At 61.0% G+C, this 15,726-nt stretch overlaps 2 protein-coding genes across 2 annotated transcripts; one reads left to right on the top strand and one right to left on the bottom strand.

The window, feature by feature from the left end:
- Positions 1–1,035: 1,035 nt before the first annotated feature.
- Positions 1,036–12,367, bottom strand: RRP12 (ribosomal RNA processing 12 homolog). The gene is made up of 34 exons (XM_069796760.1): positions 12,185–12,367; positions 10,982–11,217; positions 10,805–10,888; positions 10,485–10,561; positions 10,195–10,300; positions 9,917–10,033; positions 9,664–9,802; positions 9,224–9,351; positions 8,825–8,923; positions 8,661–8,752; positions 8,472–8,583; positions 8,204–8,301; positions 7,930–8,044; positions 7,519–7,661; positions 7,203–7,324; positions 6,984–7,048; positions 6,711–6,873; positions 6,457–6,611; positions 6,013–6,080; positions 5,723–5,816; positions 5,357–5,515; positions 5,155–5,235; positions 4,967–5,072; positions 4,724–4,831; positions 4,476–4,633; positions 4,039–4,130; positions 3,768–3,926; positions 3,451–3,623; positions 3,196–3,312; positions 2,814–2,863; positions 2,446–2,524; positions 2,140–2,207; positions 1,660–1,742; positions 1,036–1,455 (listed from the first exon to the last, which is right to left on the bottom strand). The coding sequence occupies exons 1-34, from the start codon at positions 12,321–12,323 to the stop codon at positions 1,353–1,355; spliced, it is 3,888 nt and encodes a 1,295-aa protein (XP_069652861.1). The 5' UTR covers positions 12,324–12,367; the 3' UTR covers positions 1,036–1,352.
- A 452-nt stretch (positions 12,368–12,819) lies between these two features.
- PGAM1 (phosphoglycerate mutase 1) lies at positions 12,820–15,452 on the top strand. The gene is made up of 4 exons (XM_069796773.1): positions 12,820–13,048; positions 13,393–13,667; positions 14,174–14,354; positions 14,442–15,452. Exons 1-4 carry the CDS (start codon positions 12,910–12,912, stop codon positions 14,609–14,611), a joined length of 765 nt encoding a protein of 254 aa, XP_069652874.1. The 5' UTR covers positions 12,820–12,909; the 3' UTR covers positions 14,612–15,452.
- The last annotated feature ends 274 nt before the right edge of the window (positions 15,453–15,726 follow it).

The following is a 15,726-nucleotide window of genomic DNA, read 5'->3' as shown; positions in this document are numbered from 1 at the left end:
AAAGGATCTTGGAAAAAAACAAAAAGCACAAGAGCCACAAAACTGGATTTGCAGCCTCCAGAAAGAAGCCTGCAGTAAGAGGCTGAACAAGCACAATCCCTTTAACTTATTATGAGACCAAGAAGCGTTGCAATTCCAGCATGTAAGGAATTTCCTACCACAGTAGGAAATGACAAAGGACTAAAGGCTTTTTAATATAGAAGAGGAATGGAAAGCCAGGTATGTTCACAAATACATGTTCTTTGCAGTGTGAGCAAGGGGACCTGTATCCACTACCCTCAGCTCCATTCTCTTCAAGCATGCTTTGGCCAGACACCATCTTTTGGGCTCAGTGCAGAAGTAACTGGGCAAAAACAGATGCTCAGGCCAACCTGAGATGGCTTGGGAGCTAAAAAGGTCCAGGATTATTTGCGCTGCTCAGGTTTAGCTGGCAGGAGGTGGTCAGAGAAGAAGAAAGGGCTTCTCTCAGCTCTCACAGGTAAGTGAAAAGGCAAGGCACCGAGATTTGCAGTAGCAGTTTTCCAGCCAATTTGAAGAAATTTGCAGCAAACTGTTCCTGCCCTGCAACCAGGCATGGCTGATACAGGCTGAGGCAGGACAGAAACCAGTGGCAGCCAAATGGCAGACATTCCTCCCATGGCACAAATCCTCCGGCCCACAGTTTAGGGCAGAAGATCCTACCAAGAGGCAGTTTGTGTAAGAAAGCTAGTTGTAAGCGAAGGACTTCATCTCTGGCTTCTTTCTTTGGCCAACTCCACAACTCAGCCCTACTGCATGAGAGCCAGGATGGCACAGGACACGGGCACTGCCTCACTGCTCTGTGTCACAGTGTTGCTCCTGGCAGCCCCCAGGCAAGCCCCACGCAGTGGTGAGGGCTCCGGCTCCAGGTCGCAGGCTGACACAGGCATGAGCCCTGTGGGGCACAGTGCTGCAGTGGCAGAAGGACCCACTGCACTGGGGCAGCAGGCAGAGCACAAGGGACACAGTGTGCACAACTCTCTCTGTGCACAACTCAAGGAGAGGAGGAAACTGGGCTGAGTAAGAACAGTGGGTATTTATCAATATAGAGAATTCATTACACATTACTTTGTCTCTCTCTCACACACACCCACACACACACACCCCCCTGCACCAGTCAACCCAGCACCTTCCTCCAGGCACAGGAGGGCAGGGCTTGGGCCATGAGTCCATAACACAACAGGGTAGCTTCCCAGGGAGTCTCAAACAAACAGAGGCCACCTTCTGCAGATGAGTCCCTGCTGCTCCACTCACAAAGCCCCAGTCCCCCGGTGGCCAGAGGCCACAGGGTGTTGTCCATCCTTGGCAGGTGCAAGCCACGCACCTGAGGCTCCTCAGGGGCGCTGGGCCTTCAGACGGTTCCTGCGGCCAGCCTTGGCCCCACGCTGAGCTCCCTTCATCAGGCCCTTGAACTGGCCCTGCATTTTTGCCCGCTTCCTGCAGGGAGGAAAGAGCAGGAGGCTGGGTTAGTGCAGGCACTGGGCACACCTAACGCACAGGGATGCTCCAAGCTCCACAGGGAGCAGTGCAGAGGCTGGCAGGGAGCTCCCAGACCCACAAAAAATCCGTAATACAAAAAGCAGGATCAAAGCCCGGTTTTGGCCCTGTTCCCGACCCTGTACCCTACCCAGCTAGCCTCACCTTCTGTTGAGTCTAGCTGTGTTCAGGGGGATGTAGGCATAGGGGTCAAGCTGGCCCTTCTTCTTCACATCACCTTTACCTTTCTGTGGGAGACAGTGACATGGGAAAAGATGCAGCACCAGGGAAATGTATGCGTCCCATTCTGGTGCAACCCTGCTACCCGGCCATCTCAAAGATTATGTTGCAGTGGGGTGCCAGCTAAGCACGTGGCCCTGGGAGCTGATTTCCCACCCAGATGATGCTACAGACACCTGCTTTGAGCAGTGCACAGGAACTGGCCACAGCAAGGGCAGGACAGGGACTCCAAGATGGGCTGGAAACGTTCACAGGTACTGAGTGTTTGGCAACTCCCCTTGGAGCAGAGATCCCCTCCAGCCTTGGTGCTACTGGACCAGACACCCAGCAAACAATTGGTGCTTCCTGCCCCAGCAAAGCCCTAGGCAGCATCCCCCCCACCCTGTGACCTCCTGGGTCCCTCACCTTGGACCTGTACTCCGCACCAAAGGCTGGCTCCTTGTCCAGCTGCCGGTGGATCCCAGAGCCTCCAGCTGGAAAACAGGGAATGTGTGTTGGAAGGGGGTCCCAGGGCTCCCCCTTCCCAGTCCAGGCGGGGGAAGCTGTTCCTGATTTTGCCTCCAGCTCTTGGCTATGAGGACAGCAGAGAAAGGTAACCATTTCCCACAAGCAAAGTTCTCTGCTCCAGCTGCCCTGAAGCAGCCCAGCAAGATGGGTACGTGGTTCTGGCCCCCTGGGGAGCCCCAGACTGGGCACAGGCAGAGAATTTACCTCTGTACTGAGGGTAGGTCCTGGCCTCAGGTTCCTCATCATCTGACTCCTCTCTGAACTGACGCTTCTGGCTTTTCTTCTGCAGAAGAAGGTAGCGGGGACCCTGCAGCTGGCTTGTCCTTACAGTTTTGCCCTCCCATGGACCCCTTGACCTCCTGCTTTCTCCCACGGGGGTCCGGAGACCTTCCAGACTGCCTGCGCACGTCCCTGTCCCCAGCCAGCCTCCCGCATTCCTCCAAGCAGCTGGCACTTGCCCAAGCATCCCCACTGGCATCTCAGGCAGAGCTGCAGCTGCCATGGCGCAGGCAGGGGTGTGGCACAGCTGTGTTCCCCCAGTACCCCCTCAGGACCATGAGCCCCGTACTTACACTGTGGAGACCCAAATCTTGCAGCACATCTGCCATCTCCTCGTCTGCTCCTATGGTACAGGACAAGAGAGTCAGTGCAGGCTGTGGGCATAGGAGAGCCACAGTACTGTGCCAGCCCCTGGAGTGGCCTGCAGGAGCAGGGTGCCCCTGCCAAACCAGCACTGGTGGCCATGTTCCCTCCAGTATCTTCCTGGTGACGAAGGGGGCTGCCTCCCCTGGGTGGCAGTAGCCCAGAAGAGAGCCACTGGGTGTGACAAGGCCACACCAACCCCTGCCGCTTCCACCCACATCCCCCCAAGCACCCACGTATGGGTGGCAAGAAGAAAACCATTCGGAGTAACAGAGCAAGTCTAGCGTGGCCCCTCGCCAGCCCAGGCAGTACCTTTGGCTTCATCATCGTCCACCTCCTCCTCCTCTTCATGGATGATCAGACGTCCATCCTCAGACACTTGGAAGTTGTGGCTCACTCCTCTGGACCGCTTGGGACCTGGCTTGGTGGCTGCTCACAGAGAGGTGAGTCAGGGCCTGGGGAAGGACCCATGCCTGGGGGCAGTTGCACCCCCAGGGCCCCTGTGCATCACAGCAGCCCCCGCCCCATCCATCCCACCCCAGCTGCATCCAAAGCTCCGCTCCTCACCCAGCACCCGCTGGGACACGTTAGGGTCCAGGAAATTGAGGGGCTCATCATCTTCCCCTTCCTTCAGCCAGGCCTGGCCCTTCTGCCGTGCTTGCTTCCTCCACTCCCTGCTCTGCTGTCGTTCCTCCTCTTCTTCCTCCTCATCCTCTGAGTCAGCCAGGATCTCCTCCATACTGGGCAAAAGGCAGAGAGGATGATGGAAACGGAACAAGCCTCACAGCACATAGAAGCCCTGGAGATGTCCCTAGCATCTCCAGAGGCACCAGCTGAGCAGATCCGATAGGGCTGCTCCTTCTTCACCCCTGGCCCATCTTCACCTGTCTCCTCTGGGCTGTGCTGGTGGTGCCTCCTCTTCATCTGTATCTGCAGCTGCCTGCCTCAGGGCACGCTGCTTGCGACTCCGGGCTTCCGCCTTGCGGATGTTCACCAGCACTTTGTGGTATTCGGCTGGCAGCAGCCCCTTCACCAGCTCAAAGCTGAGGAGCATACAGAGACCAGTCAGTGCTCAACTCCTCCTGCACCGCTTCCCAGTGAGCTCCCTCGCTGCCCCAGCGCAGCTCCAGCGCAACCCAAGAGCCCCCAGCTCACCCAAACTTGCGGATGAACTTGGTGAAGAGGTTTCTTAGCTTCATACGGAAGTGGCGTCTCATGTCGTCTGAAAGGTTCCCCACGGCCTCCAGCTGCCAGGACAGAGACCCTCGAGACCAAAGCACCCCTGCCCTGGGCACCCAGCCTCCCACCCTTCCCCTGCACGGCCACCTTGTTCACCCTGCTGCCGTCTCCTCATGCCCACCACAGGCAGGGCTGTGGAGAGGTCTCCCTGCTTGGCAAAGCCAGTTCCATAGCAAGTCCATGCCAGCATTCAGGAGACGGACCTCCTCACTGCCTTCTCAGCCACTGAGATCAAGGTTGTACCCCTGGCTCCCAGGCAGAAGCAGGGTGCAGCTGGAGATCTCCCCAGCTGCCCAAGGCAGCCCCAGCTTTACCCCGCCACCCTCCTTGGGGCACCCTGTGTGGGATCTCACCATCGCCTGGACGTGTTTAGCCAGCAGCTTGGTGTCCACCAGCAGCAACGTGACCTTGAGGAAGCCCAGGGCTGCCTTCACCACATCCCGCGTGCGGGAGGCCAGCAGCAGACAGACATTCTGCAAGAGTTGCTCCACCACGCTCAGCTCCAGGTGATCTGCAACCGTGGCAGGGCTCAGCCACAACCGGGACCCACTTTGTCACCCTGTGCTGCCCTCGACCTCCCAGACCTCCTTCTCCTGCTCACCTTTGAACTCAAAGAACAGGCGGGTCAGCGCCAGGACTGTACAGCTGATCATGGTGACTGAGCCCGTAAGCCCCGCATAGACCAGAAGCAGGAACCGCTGCATGGCCTCTGCAAGAGGGGGACAACTCAGGCCTGTGCTTACCCCCTGTCCAGCAGCATCCCTGGCAGCGGGGTGCCGGGCATGGGTCCGATCCCCCTGGGCTGGAGGGGCTGGGGGGCTGAACAAGTGGAGCAGGAGCTCACCTTGGGGGGTGGGCCCGAAGCGGATGAAGGCATGCCCCATCTCTACAAGCAGCACAAAAGCATTCTTGCGGGCCCCCACTGACACCTCCTTGGTGCACAGGATGACCTGGAGGCACAAGACCATGTCACGTCACTGCTGCCACCCCTGCAGCCAGAACTAGCTGAGTTCCCCCAGGGACCATGCTCACCTCTGGGACCAGTGCAGTGACGAAGGGCTCGTGCTCCGCAGAGAGCTGCTTCACGATGTGGAACAGGCACTTCAGCCGGGGCTGGGGAAAGGAACAGCCTAGCACTGGTACACCCAGGGATGCACACCCAGCTGCCCCTGGCACCCCCCCCCATCCCCTCCCAGCAGCGGCTGAGGTCCGCCACCAAGGCCCTTGCTCTCACCCTCTTGGCCGGAGATGCTGCGCTCTTGAGTGAGTCCAGCAGTGCTGCCTGCAGATCCTGCAGGTGGGAGCGGACGAAGGCTTGGCAGGGGGCGTGGGGGGCAGCACACACCTCCTCCAGCACACGGTACGCTTTCTTCTGCATGCTGCGCTCCTTGCTCTGCAGGGACAACCAACAAGCCCCTGCTGTCAAGGCAGCCCCTCACCATGGTGTCTGAAGAGACCCCCACAGCACTCCATGCCACCCAGCAGAGACCTGTCCCCTATAGCAGCTGCTCAGCCCCCCAGAGTGTTGGTCCAAGCTGGCAGCAAGCAGAAGGTGCCCCACTGCAGCCCCTGCACCTGTCAGAGCTGGGGGTTGACTCACTTGGAGGGAAGGCTGGATGGTGCGGTACAGGGAGTCCAAGGACTGCTCATCAGCGTAGGGTGCCATTGCCACCACCAGATCCAGGATGGAGAGTCTGCAGTAGAGAAGGACACGCAGGTGGATAACTGCAGCACCACTAACACTGCCCAGCCAAGCTGGGACTCCAGTTGTGAATCTCATCGGATGCATAAGAGTGGCCCATCCCACATGGGACAGTACAAGTACCCTAGTGCCGCTCACCAGGAGGAAGCTGGCAGCTTCACCCATTAGCACCAGCCCCCGAGTGTTACCTGGCAAACTCGGAGCTCTCGGGACTAGTCAGCTTCATGCTGGCTTTCTGCAGGAACCCACACACCATCTGCAGGGCAAGTACACAGAGCAGGATCAGAACTGACTGAAGGGAGTGCTTTTACAAGTTTGCAATCCACGTGGCAAATGCCTTGCCACAGGACTTTGTGGAGACCAGAAGCACCAGCAGGTCCAAAAAGAGCTCGACAAATTCACAAAGGGCTGATGCATGACATGCCAGATGTGGCTGCAAGACTGGGAAATCCCAGACTGCCAGCTGGGAAGGGCTTCCTCCCCATGAGGGCAGGAAAGACTGCTCTCTGCTCAGCTTCCTTCTTCCTCTCCTCTCTGGTCAGACACCCACCACAGCACCATCAGACTAGGTCCAGCTGGGAGATGCTAGCCCAAGCCAGCACATTGTGCCCCACTGCCCCAGACCCCCTCACCTGGGGGTCAGTGATGGTCAGGTAAGCACGGACAGTGTCCAGCACGGAACGGCGCTGAGCACTGCTGCCCCCATCCTCCTCGGGCTGGCTGTACACGTTGAACAGGATCGGCAGGAAATTTTTGGCAAAGCGACCCACTTCCGCCCGCTCTGCATCTAGGGAGAAGATGACAGGGCAGTACAGATCAGCATCTCCCCTTTCTGGGTCACCGCAGGGGACAGGGACCCACCACAAGGGTCTGTCTCCCCCCCAACCTGTCACGCAGCCTTTGTGGATGAGGGTACGCAAGGCCTGGCACACAGTGGGGCGGAGGTCTGGGCGCTCACTGATGGCCATGCCCAGGGTGCGGGCCAGCCCCTTGAAGGCTCCCAGCACATCTGTGGGGCAGGTGCAGAAGCCAGGCAGCAGGGTCCAGACCTGGAAGGCAAAGAAAGAGGTGGGAGGCCAGCACCCTTTGCCCAAGTCACCAATCCCCAGCCTGGCACCACGGTTATGCCACAGCAGAGCTCCTGGACCCTCCTCGTTACCTGCCACTGCAATGTGTCATAGATCTTGGCCTCCATGCTCTTCCCAGCTTGGGTAAACTCCAGGGCTGCAGACAACAGTGGGGAGATGAGCAGAGCAGCAGAGGTGGCAAAGCCCTGCTCTGCACCAGAGGAGGGAAGGGAGATTCCACAGAGCACCCTAGGGCTCTCAGGAGTGCAGGACTGCACCTGCTGGGACCCCCACCGTGCCACCCTCCTCACCTCTGCTTTTCAGGGTGGCTGCCAAAGGCAAGAAATAGCTGGTGAAGAAGCTGAGCCGTGCGCCCTGCACGTAGTCCCGCAGCACTGGCAGGAGCCAGCTGCGGGGGAAATCCAGTGTCTCCCTGGGGAGGGAAGGCACAGGTCAGGGGAGCATGGGGCACTGCCAGGATCAGCCCCTGGGCACAGGGCACCTCCACCCAGCCACAAAGCTGGGCACAGGTTAGCTCAGCAGAGCCAAACACCTCCAGCACTGCATGGGGACTGAACAGGAACGTAACAAACTGCTGCAAAATTGCTACCCCATGACTGTACTCACTCTTTGCCGTCAATTTCCAGGGGCACAGCTTCCAGCAGCACCTCAGGGCCCATGGTGCTCACGGCAGCTCCCACTGCCTGGTCCACTTCAGTGGTATAGGGGAAGTGTGGGGAGAGACGCAGGTCACACAAGGAACGGAGACACTGTGGGGACAGGGCAGGATGGTCACAGAGGAGCCATGGAGGCAGGTTTGGCATGTGTCACTCAGCATGCCTGCCCAGGGATGCCAGCTGCCCTGTGCATCCCTGTGCCGAGTCCCAGAGCTGCGCACACCCTGCCCACACAGGGGCAGGACAGCGGGCACTGGCATGGCCCCACTCCACAGCTGGAGAGGGCAATGCAGCCCAGGGAGCAGTGCCGTCACCCCACCCGCCTCCATGGATGAGTCTGTGCCCTCCCAGCCTGGCTCACCTTCCTCATGATGGGGTGGCACTGCTTCCCACATGTCTCAAAGAAGACCTCCAGCACCCGCAGCACCTCGTCCCATGCCGCATGGAAACGGTACGTCAGGCCTTCCTCCACTGATCTGGGGAGGAGAGAGGAGACAGTCACGCTGGCAGGGACTGACCCAGCAGTGATCAGGGTGCCCACCAGGCCTGCCAGCCCCCATTGGGGACCAGGCAAAGGCTGCTCAGAGCTCAGCCGGGCCCACGGGGACAGCCTCTCTCACACCAACGCTCCTCACCTGAACATCTTGCACAGGTAGGCGGCAGGGGCTGGGGCAGATGCAGAGACAGTGCCCAGGTCCTCCATGTGGGGAGCAATGCACTCGCTCAGGAGGGCCTGCAAGGGCAAACAGGGAAAATGGGAAAGCAGTGGACCACGGATCCCCCAGCTTGGCAGGTACAGAGGGGCACACCACCCCTCAGCAAGCCCCAAACCCCCCCCAGGAGGACCAGAGCAGCCAAGTGGGGCAGCGGGCACTGGGATGGTGCCCGTGTGTGGTACGGTACCTCCAGGGTCTGTGCTGCTGCTGCCACCACCTGGGAGTGTGGGGAGAGGAAGCAGTTCATGGCAGCAGAGAAGAGCCGGGGTAGGTGAGCCCAGCACAGGTCCTTCTGCAGCCTAGAGAAAAGATACCAGGCAAGTGAGAGACCAAGCGGTTGCCTCTCCCCCTGCCCAGCCGTGGTCTCTGCCCACACCTGCCCAGGTTGACGTGTGCCCTCTCCATGGTGGACAGCCAGGTCAGCAGCGGCTGCAGGTCACTCGTGCTGGGTACATAGTCGTAGAGGGCCTGGGGAAGCAGAGGGTGGGTGCTGTGGCACTGGCAGCCCCATCCCTCCCCTCAGTGGCACCCCACACTCACGGTGATGATCTGGGCATTAAGCTCGGCCGGCAGGCAGGCCACACTGGCCTGGGCACTGAAGAGGCTGTGGAAGGCTTGCATGGCACACGCTGTCACCAGCTGCAAAGGACACGGTGTCAGGAGCTGGGGGGCTCTGCTTTGCACCCACTGTCCCCCTATCCCAAAGGGGGGTCTGCCCCAGCAAGCCCAGCACTGCTGCGACTGTGCCCCATCTTCAGCCTCCCTCTTCCACAGCAGGCAGGCCAGCAAGCACCAGCTGCCCCAAGCTCCAAGCTCCTCCACATTTGTATCCTTCATTTCCAGGCTCCCAGCTGGCAGCTGAGGGGGTTCGAGCCCTTCCAGAGCACAGCCGAGGGGCAAAGCGGCTGCCCTTGCCATCCCTGGCATGGGGACACTCACCACGTGGCTGAGGGTCATGACTCGGAGCAAGGTCTCACAGCAGGTCTTCACCACGGCCGCAGGGAAACAGGGCAGCAGGTCCCGCAGCAGGGCTAGGACATGCAGGGTGGTGGTCGCCTCCTTGGTGCCTGTGGGAGCAAAGCAATGTCTGAGCCTGTGGTACCCCATGGCAAAGCCCCGCCTGAGGCAAAGCCCCCATGACAGTGCTGGGGCTGACCCATGGAGCTGGGGTGAACACCCCCCCAACTTCTGGGGAAAGCAGAGCAACAGACAGATGGCTCAGGACCCTCCAAAACACCTTAGGTGCCCCAGAGGCATCTCATACCCTCCCCAGCAATCCAGGGTGCTACACCCTCCCTTCTTCCCTTCAAGTCCTTATTCTCCATGGCTGCAGGGCCCCCCACACTCAGCTGCAGACCCCTTGCTCCAGTGCCCCACACCTCCAGCTTTTTCAATCTCCTGCACGCAGAACTTGGCGGTGGAGGGTGCCGCAGGGTGATGCTCAGGGGCTGCATCTCCAAACATGAACTCGCTGCCCCTCAGGACAGAACACACGCCGTACTGCGCTGCTTTCCGCACCTTGGGAAAGGAGAGCCCAGGTCAGTAGAAGCCATAGACCCCAGGAGCACAGCCAGCCCCAGAAACGAGCCCCAGAGGCAGTGTCATCCCTCGCCAGGGGCACCAGGCACTCACCTTGGGCTTGGTGTGAACACAGAAGCTCAGCAAGCTGTGATAAACCTGTAGGGTGACGGGGTAGCTCCAAGCTGCCAAGTCCTGCTTTCGCAGCAGCGTGGCCAGGCAAGAGAGGACCTATAACAAGGGAGCAGGAAGGACGTTAGCATCACCCCACAGAGACACTGCAATGGCCTTAGGCCAGCATCCAGCACCACGCTACAGCAGCAGCCTTGACCCCAGCTCTCAGCAGAATCCTAGGCAGAGCTGGCATGGCTGGCTGTCTCTTGGCTACTCACCCATCGCAGGGCAGAGGTAGAGCTGCTGCAGGCCTGCGAGGACATGATACCCATGAAGGCTTTTGAGGTGTCTGAGAACTTTTTTATGAGCACAGGGCTTGGGACCCTGCCGGGAGAAGAAGGCATGTCAGCGGTGCGAGGAGCAGGCAGCCGGTGGCAGTCTCACAGGGAACCACATGCCCAGCTTGCCCTGGTTGGGTCATTTCCCCAGCTCAGCAAGGGGGACAGCGCCAGCCCCTTTTTCATGATGGGGCTAGGTAACTCTCCCCATTCCTTTGCCAGCTGCTCACCGCTTTAGGACGAGGTTGAGCAGGTAGGCGACAGCAGCCAGCGACTCGGGGGACTCCACCGCCTCCAGCGTGGTCATCTGGGAACAGAGGATGCGTGAGCGAGGGGGAACAGGAGTTCACACCAAGCCAGCCCTTCCCCAACCCCAACCCTTGGGAAGGGAAGCAGAGAAATCAAAAGCAGCCCAACAGTATCTCTGCTGAAGAAAGACACCCAGGGCCTCAGCTACGAGCACACCACCTTCCTCCACCAACCCTCCCAAGCCCACCCATGCTGCCAACAGCAACTCCCCTCACGCCTCCTCCCCATGACTGTCACTCACCAGTGCAGCAAAGTACTCTGTCTCGCTCTCCTTGCCCCCCCGTGAGCGGATCACCTCCGTCACGGCTGCCAGCACAGCACAGATCTACAAGCAGCAAGCAGAGCAGGTCAGCGCCCTCAGCCTCGCATCTGGGGGGCCATCCCCACTGGACTGCCCCAGCCCTGCTCCTGCCCATACCTCTTTGTGAGCGGCAGAGTTGGACTCCCAGAAGCGCTGCACCTTGCTGAAGGTGACATTGGTGCAGTCGCTCAGTCCGCTCAGGAAGGTGCCAGAGGACTTTTCTGTGGCAGCCTCCCCAATATCATCGTCCTCCATACGGAGCTGAGCGCTGTCACTCGTCCGCTCCAAACGCAGGGACCCCGACTGCAGCTCATTGTGCAGCTTCACCGCATCCACCGTCAAGTTACTTCTCTCTGCCGGGATGAAGAGGTATGTTCAGAACAGCGAAGTTGTGTTGCTCCGCCATTCACCCCAAAACCCCCCATGGCCACCCCCCCTCCCCTCCCTGCCAGACCAGCTTGGCTGGAGCTCATCTGCAGCATGTGGGACAGAGATGCTCCTTCCCCCTGATGGCAGAAAGCACAGTAATAACTGGAAAGAGCTCCTCATTCCTGTGAAAACAAACCAGGACACAGTCCAGCAACCAGACAGCCAAGGCACACGCTTCATGTCCCTCCAAGTCCCAGACACCAGCTTGCAACCAGCTGCAAGAGGACAGTGCGTGCTGCAAGACACATTTCTTTATCTGCAGGAGAAAGATCTCCTTGGCCAACAGCAGCCAGGGCTGTGAAATCCAGCCCCTCACGGATAGCAATGCTATGAGGTTTGTCTTCCCCATCATGCGGCCTTCTGAATGGGAGTCTCTGTCACATTTCTCTCCACACTAGACACCACAGCAGCACTTACAGGTGTGGCCGTGGGCTTTTGGGAGCCCGAATTGCTCCGGCCATGAGCCTGCCGAGAGGTCACACAGCCAGGACAGCCTGTATCCTGGCGGCTGCGGGCAAGGCCTCGCACCGGGCCCCGGCAGGGTGACAGGCATTGCTACAGGCCGTGTCCCATTTCACTCCACAGGCCCGGTGTCACGGCGAAGGTAAGGAGGACACACGCGTTACGCCGCGGGCTCGGCACTCCTCCCCGGTTTGCTGCCTCTCCCTCCCGGGGCTGCAGCTCGGGGGGCAGCGGCTCCGGGTCCCCCCCCCCGCCGCAGCTCTTGGGAGCTGGCGACCCAAAGGCTCGTCCCGCAGCCTCCCGGCGCCCCTGCAGCCCCCGCCGGGAAGAGCCGGGCACAGGCAGGCAGCTGCCCGCACCGGGGGCCGCTGCCCGCACAGGGGGCCGCTGCCCACCCCCCCGCCCGCCTGCCTCCCTCCCTGCCCTCACCCGCGGGCCGGCTGCAGAAGCGGCTGCGGGCGGCCAGGCGGTGCTGGCGGGTCTCGGGGTTACAGTCACTGCTGTGGCCCTTCCGCCACCGCTTCAGCTTGGCGCCGGCGCCCGAACGGAGCCGCCCGCTCCGCGCCATGCTGGACCCTGCTCCACGTGCCGTCGCCGCCCCACGCCCCCTTCCGCTTCCGGCGCCCGCCGCCATCTTGAGTGAGGGCACCGCCGCCCTTAGGGCTGGCCGCCTCCCAGCGGGGCGGGCGGTGAGCGGTGCCGGGGAAGCTAAGCGGGGTCGCGACCGGTTGGGGCTTGGATGGGAGACCCGAGGGGCCTAGGGGCAGCCGTCAGCAAGAGAGCCTGTCTGACATCCCCCTGCAGGGAGAGAGGGCACCGCCGGTGTCGCACCCTTAAGGAACCGTTCGCACTGAGTCCGTAGCCGGGTCGGCGCCCGGCACGGGTGAGCAGCCACGCCAGGTTACTGCGTATGCTTTACGGCGTGGTGACGTCACGCCCTGAAGGTCGCACCGCCCTTCGCGGCGGCGCCATGCGGTACGTGCGCCTCCGCCCGCCCGCCGCTTTGCGCATGCGCGCCACTTCCCCCCTCCCCCCCCAACCGCCTTGCCGCGCGGGGAGGGGCGGGGCGGCGCCGGTAGCGTCAGTCGCGCGCGGCAGCAGCGTGAGGAGAGAGCGCGCGCGCACCGACCTCCCCTCAGCTCCGCTCCTCCGCCATGGCCGCCTACCGCCTCGTCCTCGTCCGCCACGGCGAGAGCGCCTGGAACCTGGAGAACCGCTTCAGCGGTTGGTACGATGCCGATCTCAGCCCCGCCGGTCAACAAGAGGCGCGGCGCGGCGGCGAGGCCCTCCGAGGTAACGGTGACCGGTAAAACGGGGTGGGAGGGGGGTGGGGGTGGTTAGGCCATGAGGTGTGTGTGTGGGGGGGGGTGGTTTTGGGGCCCTGCGTTGCCGAGGGCCTCCAGTACCGAGGGGAGAGCCTCAGGTACCGGGCGGGGGGGGGTGGGTGTCCTCCGGTACCGGTCGCGTCCCCGCCGCCGCCGGCCCGCCCTAAGGGGCGGGCCGGCGGCGGCGGGGACGCGACCGGTACCGGCGCGGTGAGGCTGCCGCCCTTGGCCCCTCACCGGTTGCGTAAGGCCCAGCACTCACTTCCCCGGTGTCCTGTCCCCTGCCCCCACCCTTTCCCCGGTCTTTTCCAGATGCTGGCTACGAGTTCGACATCTGCTTCACCTCGGTACAGAAACGGGCCATCCGTACCCTCTGGACCGTCCTGGATGCCATCGATCAGATGTGGTTACCCGTTATCCGAACCTGGCGCCTGAACGAGAGGCACTATGGGGCTCTCACTGGTTTGAACAAGGCTGAGACGGCGGCAAAGCACGGCGAGGCGCAGGTGAAGATCTGGAGGCGCTCATACGACATCCCTCCACCTCCCATGCAGTCCGATCACCCCTTCTACAGCACCATCAGCAAGGTAAGACCCGTTGCTCTTCGTCCCCCTTGCTGGGAGGCTCCTAAAAGCCACCTTAGGTCGCTGCAGTGTGGTCTGGCTCCCTTCGCAAGGTCTTCTCTGTCTGTTGCAGCAGCCAGGACTGTTGTGCGTGGTGCTGGTCGGTGTTGGGCTGAGTTTGTCCCACTCCTTCCCTGGGGAGTTGAACCCCTGTGCATTGAGCAGACAGATTCAAAGCAGAGGGGATGATACCTCTGTTAATCATTAGTCCCATGACCCGTGCGTGGATGTTTGCTCTGGTCTCTTCACCCAGAGCAAGCGATGTGCGGCTTTCCCTAGGAGGGGTTCAGAGCCCCAGCTGTAGTTGAGCACAGGCTCAGACCTCAAAGGCACTTTTTTGCTTCCAAGCCCAGCTTTGCCTACATGTAGCAGGTTCTCGGGCAGAGAATTTGGGGTGGGGGGAATGAAAGCCCTGCCACTGCCTTCCCACACTGCAATGGGCTGCTGTGTGAGCATGGCCATTCCCCCAGGACCGTCGCTACGCTGACCTGACAGAGGACCAGCTGCCGACGTGTGAGAGCCTGAAAGACACCATTGCTCGGGCTTTGCCATTCTGGAATGAGGAAATCGTCCCACAGATCAAAGAGGGCAAGCGAGTCCTTATTGCTGCCCACGGCAATAGCCTGCGTGGGATTGTCAAGCACCTGGAAGGTACGTCAGCCCTCTAGGGTTCTCCCCACTGCCCCAGCTGGCACGGCGTGAGCGGGGCCACAAGTGACGGCACCTCTGTGTTTGCAGGCATGTCGGAAGAGGCCATCATGGAGCTGAACCTGCCTACTGGCATCCCTATTGTCTACGAGCTGGACAAGAACCTGAAACCCATCAAGCCCATGCAGTTCCTGGGGGATGAGGAGACGGTGCGCAAGGCCATGGAGGCCGTTGCTGCTCAGGGCAAGGTCAAGAAGTGAGGGCGGGCAGCAGGCTAGCACGTAGTAAAGCCCCCCACCATTCCCTACCCCTCTGTGCACACCCCCCACAGCCGTAGGAACTTGGAGCTGCAGAGCTGGTGCAGCTCCCCAGGATTAGGCCCGTTCCCTCAGGACCAGGCTCCCCTCTGCAGACAGCCTGGGGGCCCGGGGGCAAGGGGCTGCGCATGCAGAGATCTGGTGTGAAAGGGAGCTCTGGCTCTGCCAGGCAGCAACCGCACACCTCTCCATGCTGAGATCCCAGCCCTCAGGCCCCGTCTGCAGGGGGATGAGCCGAGCGATCCCTCGCAGTGCCAGGCTCCTCCTCTGCTTTGCTTCCCCAACAGCTCTCGTCATCCGGTTACTGTAGTTTTGTTGCTTGATTTAGTCATCCCGGGAGCAGTGGGGCGAGCGCAGCGCAGGCAGTGACCAAGGTGGGTACCCCATCCCCTCGTGGGTGTGTGGCACAAGGAGCGGGATGTGTAGACACTGAAAGAGTTGTATTTTGGTGCACGTGGTACAGCACTCAAGGGTGGTACTCACGACTCTGGACCTAGCTCTGCCAGCCCCTGCTTTAAATTATTGCCTTTGGACAAGGGCGAGGGAGGGAGCGGGGTGCTTAGAGGTTTGTGTCTGCCACACACTTCCCCCAGCCAAAGCCCATCCTAGTCCTGCTGGTGAAGCAGGTGCCGTTGTGCCCCATCCTGTGTGTGTGTATGTGGCCCTGTCGCTGTGGCCTCCCCCTCTGCTGGCACCACGAGCCTGGGCTTGCACGGGGTCAGTGTAACTGTCCGACCATAGCAGCTGTCTTGTTCCAGTTCAATAAAGGAGTAATGCGCAATAACGAGGTGTCTGCGCTTTCCTGGGCCACGTGCTCCTGGGCGTGTGGCTCCCTCCCTCACCCGGCACCTCCCTCGGGGTCCCGTCATCACATGTGTGCAAGGCAGCTTTTGCTGCTGGGTGCAGACGTGAGGTTACGGTAGGCCCGATGGGCTGGGGGAAAGCAAAGCACAGCTCCGCAATCGCTGCCGGAGAGGGCCGCACCGCACTGCTCTGTGGTTTCAGGACGCTGGGTGTGGCACGCCCTTGTCCGCAAGAGGCAGGCAGGGTGTGTGTGG

This window comes from Haliaeetus albicilla, chromosome 11 (assembly GCF_947461875.1).
Source record: "Haliaeetus albicilla chromosome 11, bHalAlb1.1, whole genome shotgun sequence".
Lineage (NCBI taxonomy): Eukaryota > Metazoa > Chordata > Aves > Accipitriformes > Accipitridae > Haliaeetus > Haliaeetus albicilla.
The sequence above is the reverse complement of the archived record's forward strand: the minus strand, read 5'-3'. Positions and strand labels throughout refer to the sequence as shown.

Bases quoted from the DNA above. Each gene is read 5' to 3' on its own strand.
- RRP12 (XM_069796760.1), bottom strand. From the start codon at position 12,323: ATGGCGCGGAGCGGGCGGCTCCGTTCGGGCGCCGGCGCCAAGCTGAAG. The intron at 8,924-9,223 runs GTGAGTGTCCCC...TGTCCTTTGCAG, and splicing joins TCATGACCCTCAGCCACGTG to CTGGTGACAGCGTGTGCCAT. The intron at 3,624-3,767 runs GTGAAGATGGGC...CCTTTTGCCCAG, and splicing joins GCACAGCCCAGAGGAGACAG to TATGGAGGAGATCCTGGCTG.
- PGAM1 (XM_069796773.1), top strand. From the start codon at position 12,910: ATGGCCGCCTACCGCCTCGTCCTCGTCCGCCACGGCGAGAGCGCCTGG. The intron at 13,049-13,392 runs GTAACGGTGACC...GGTCTTTTCCAG, and splicing joins CGGCGGCGAGGCCCTCCGAG to ATGCTGGCTACGAGTTCGAC. The intron at 14,355-14,441 runs GTACGTCAGCCC...CTGTGTTTGCAG, and splicing joins GATTGTCAAGCACCTGGAAG to GCATGTCGGAAGAGGCCATC.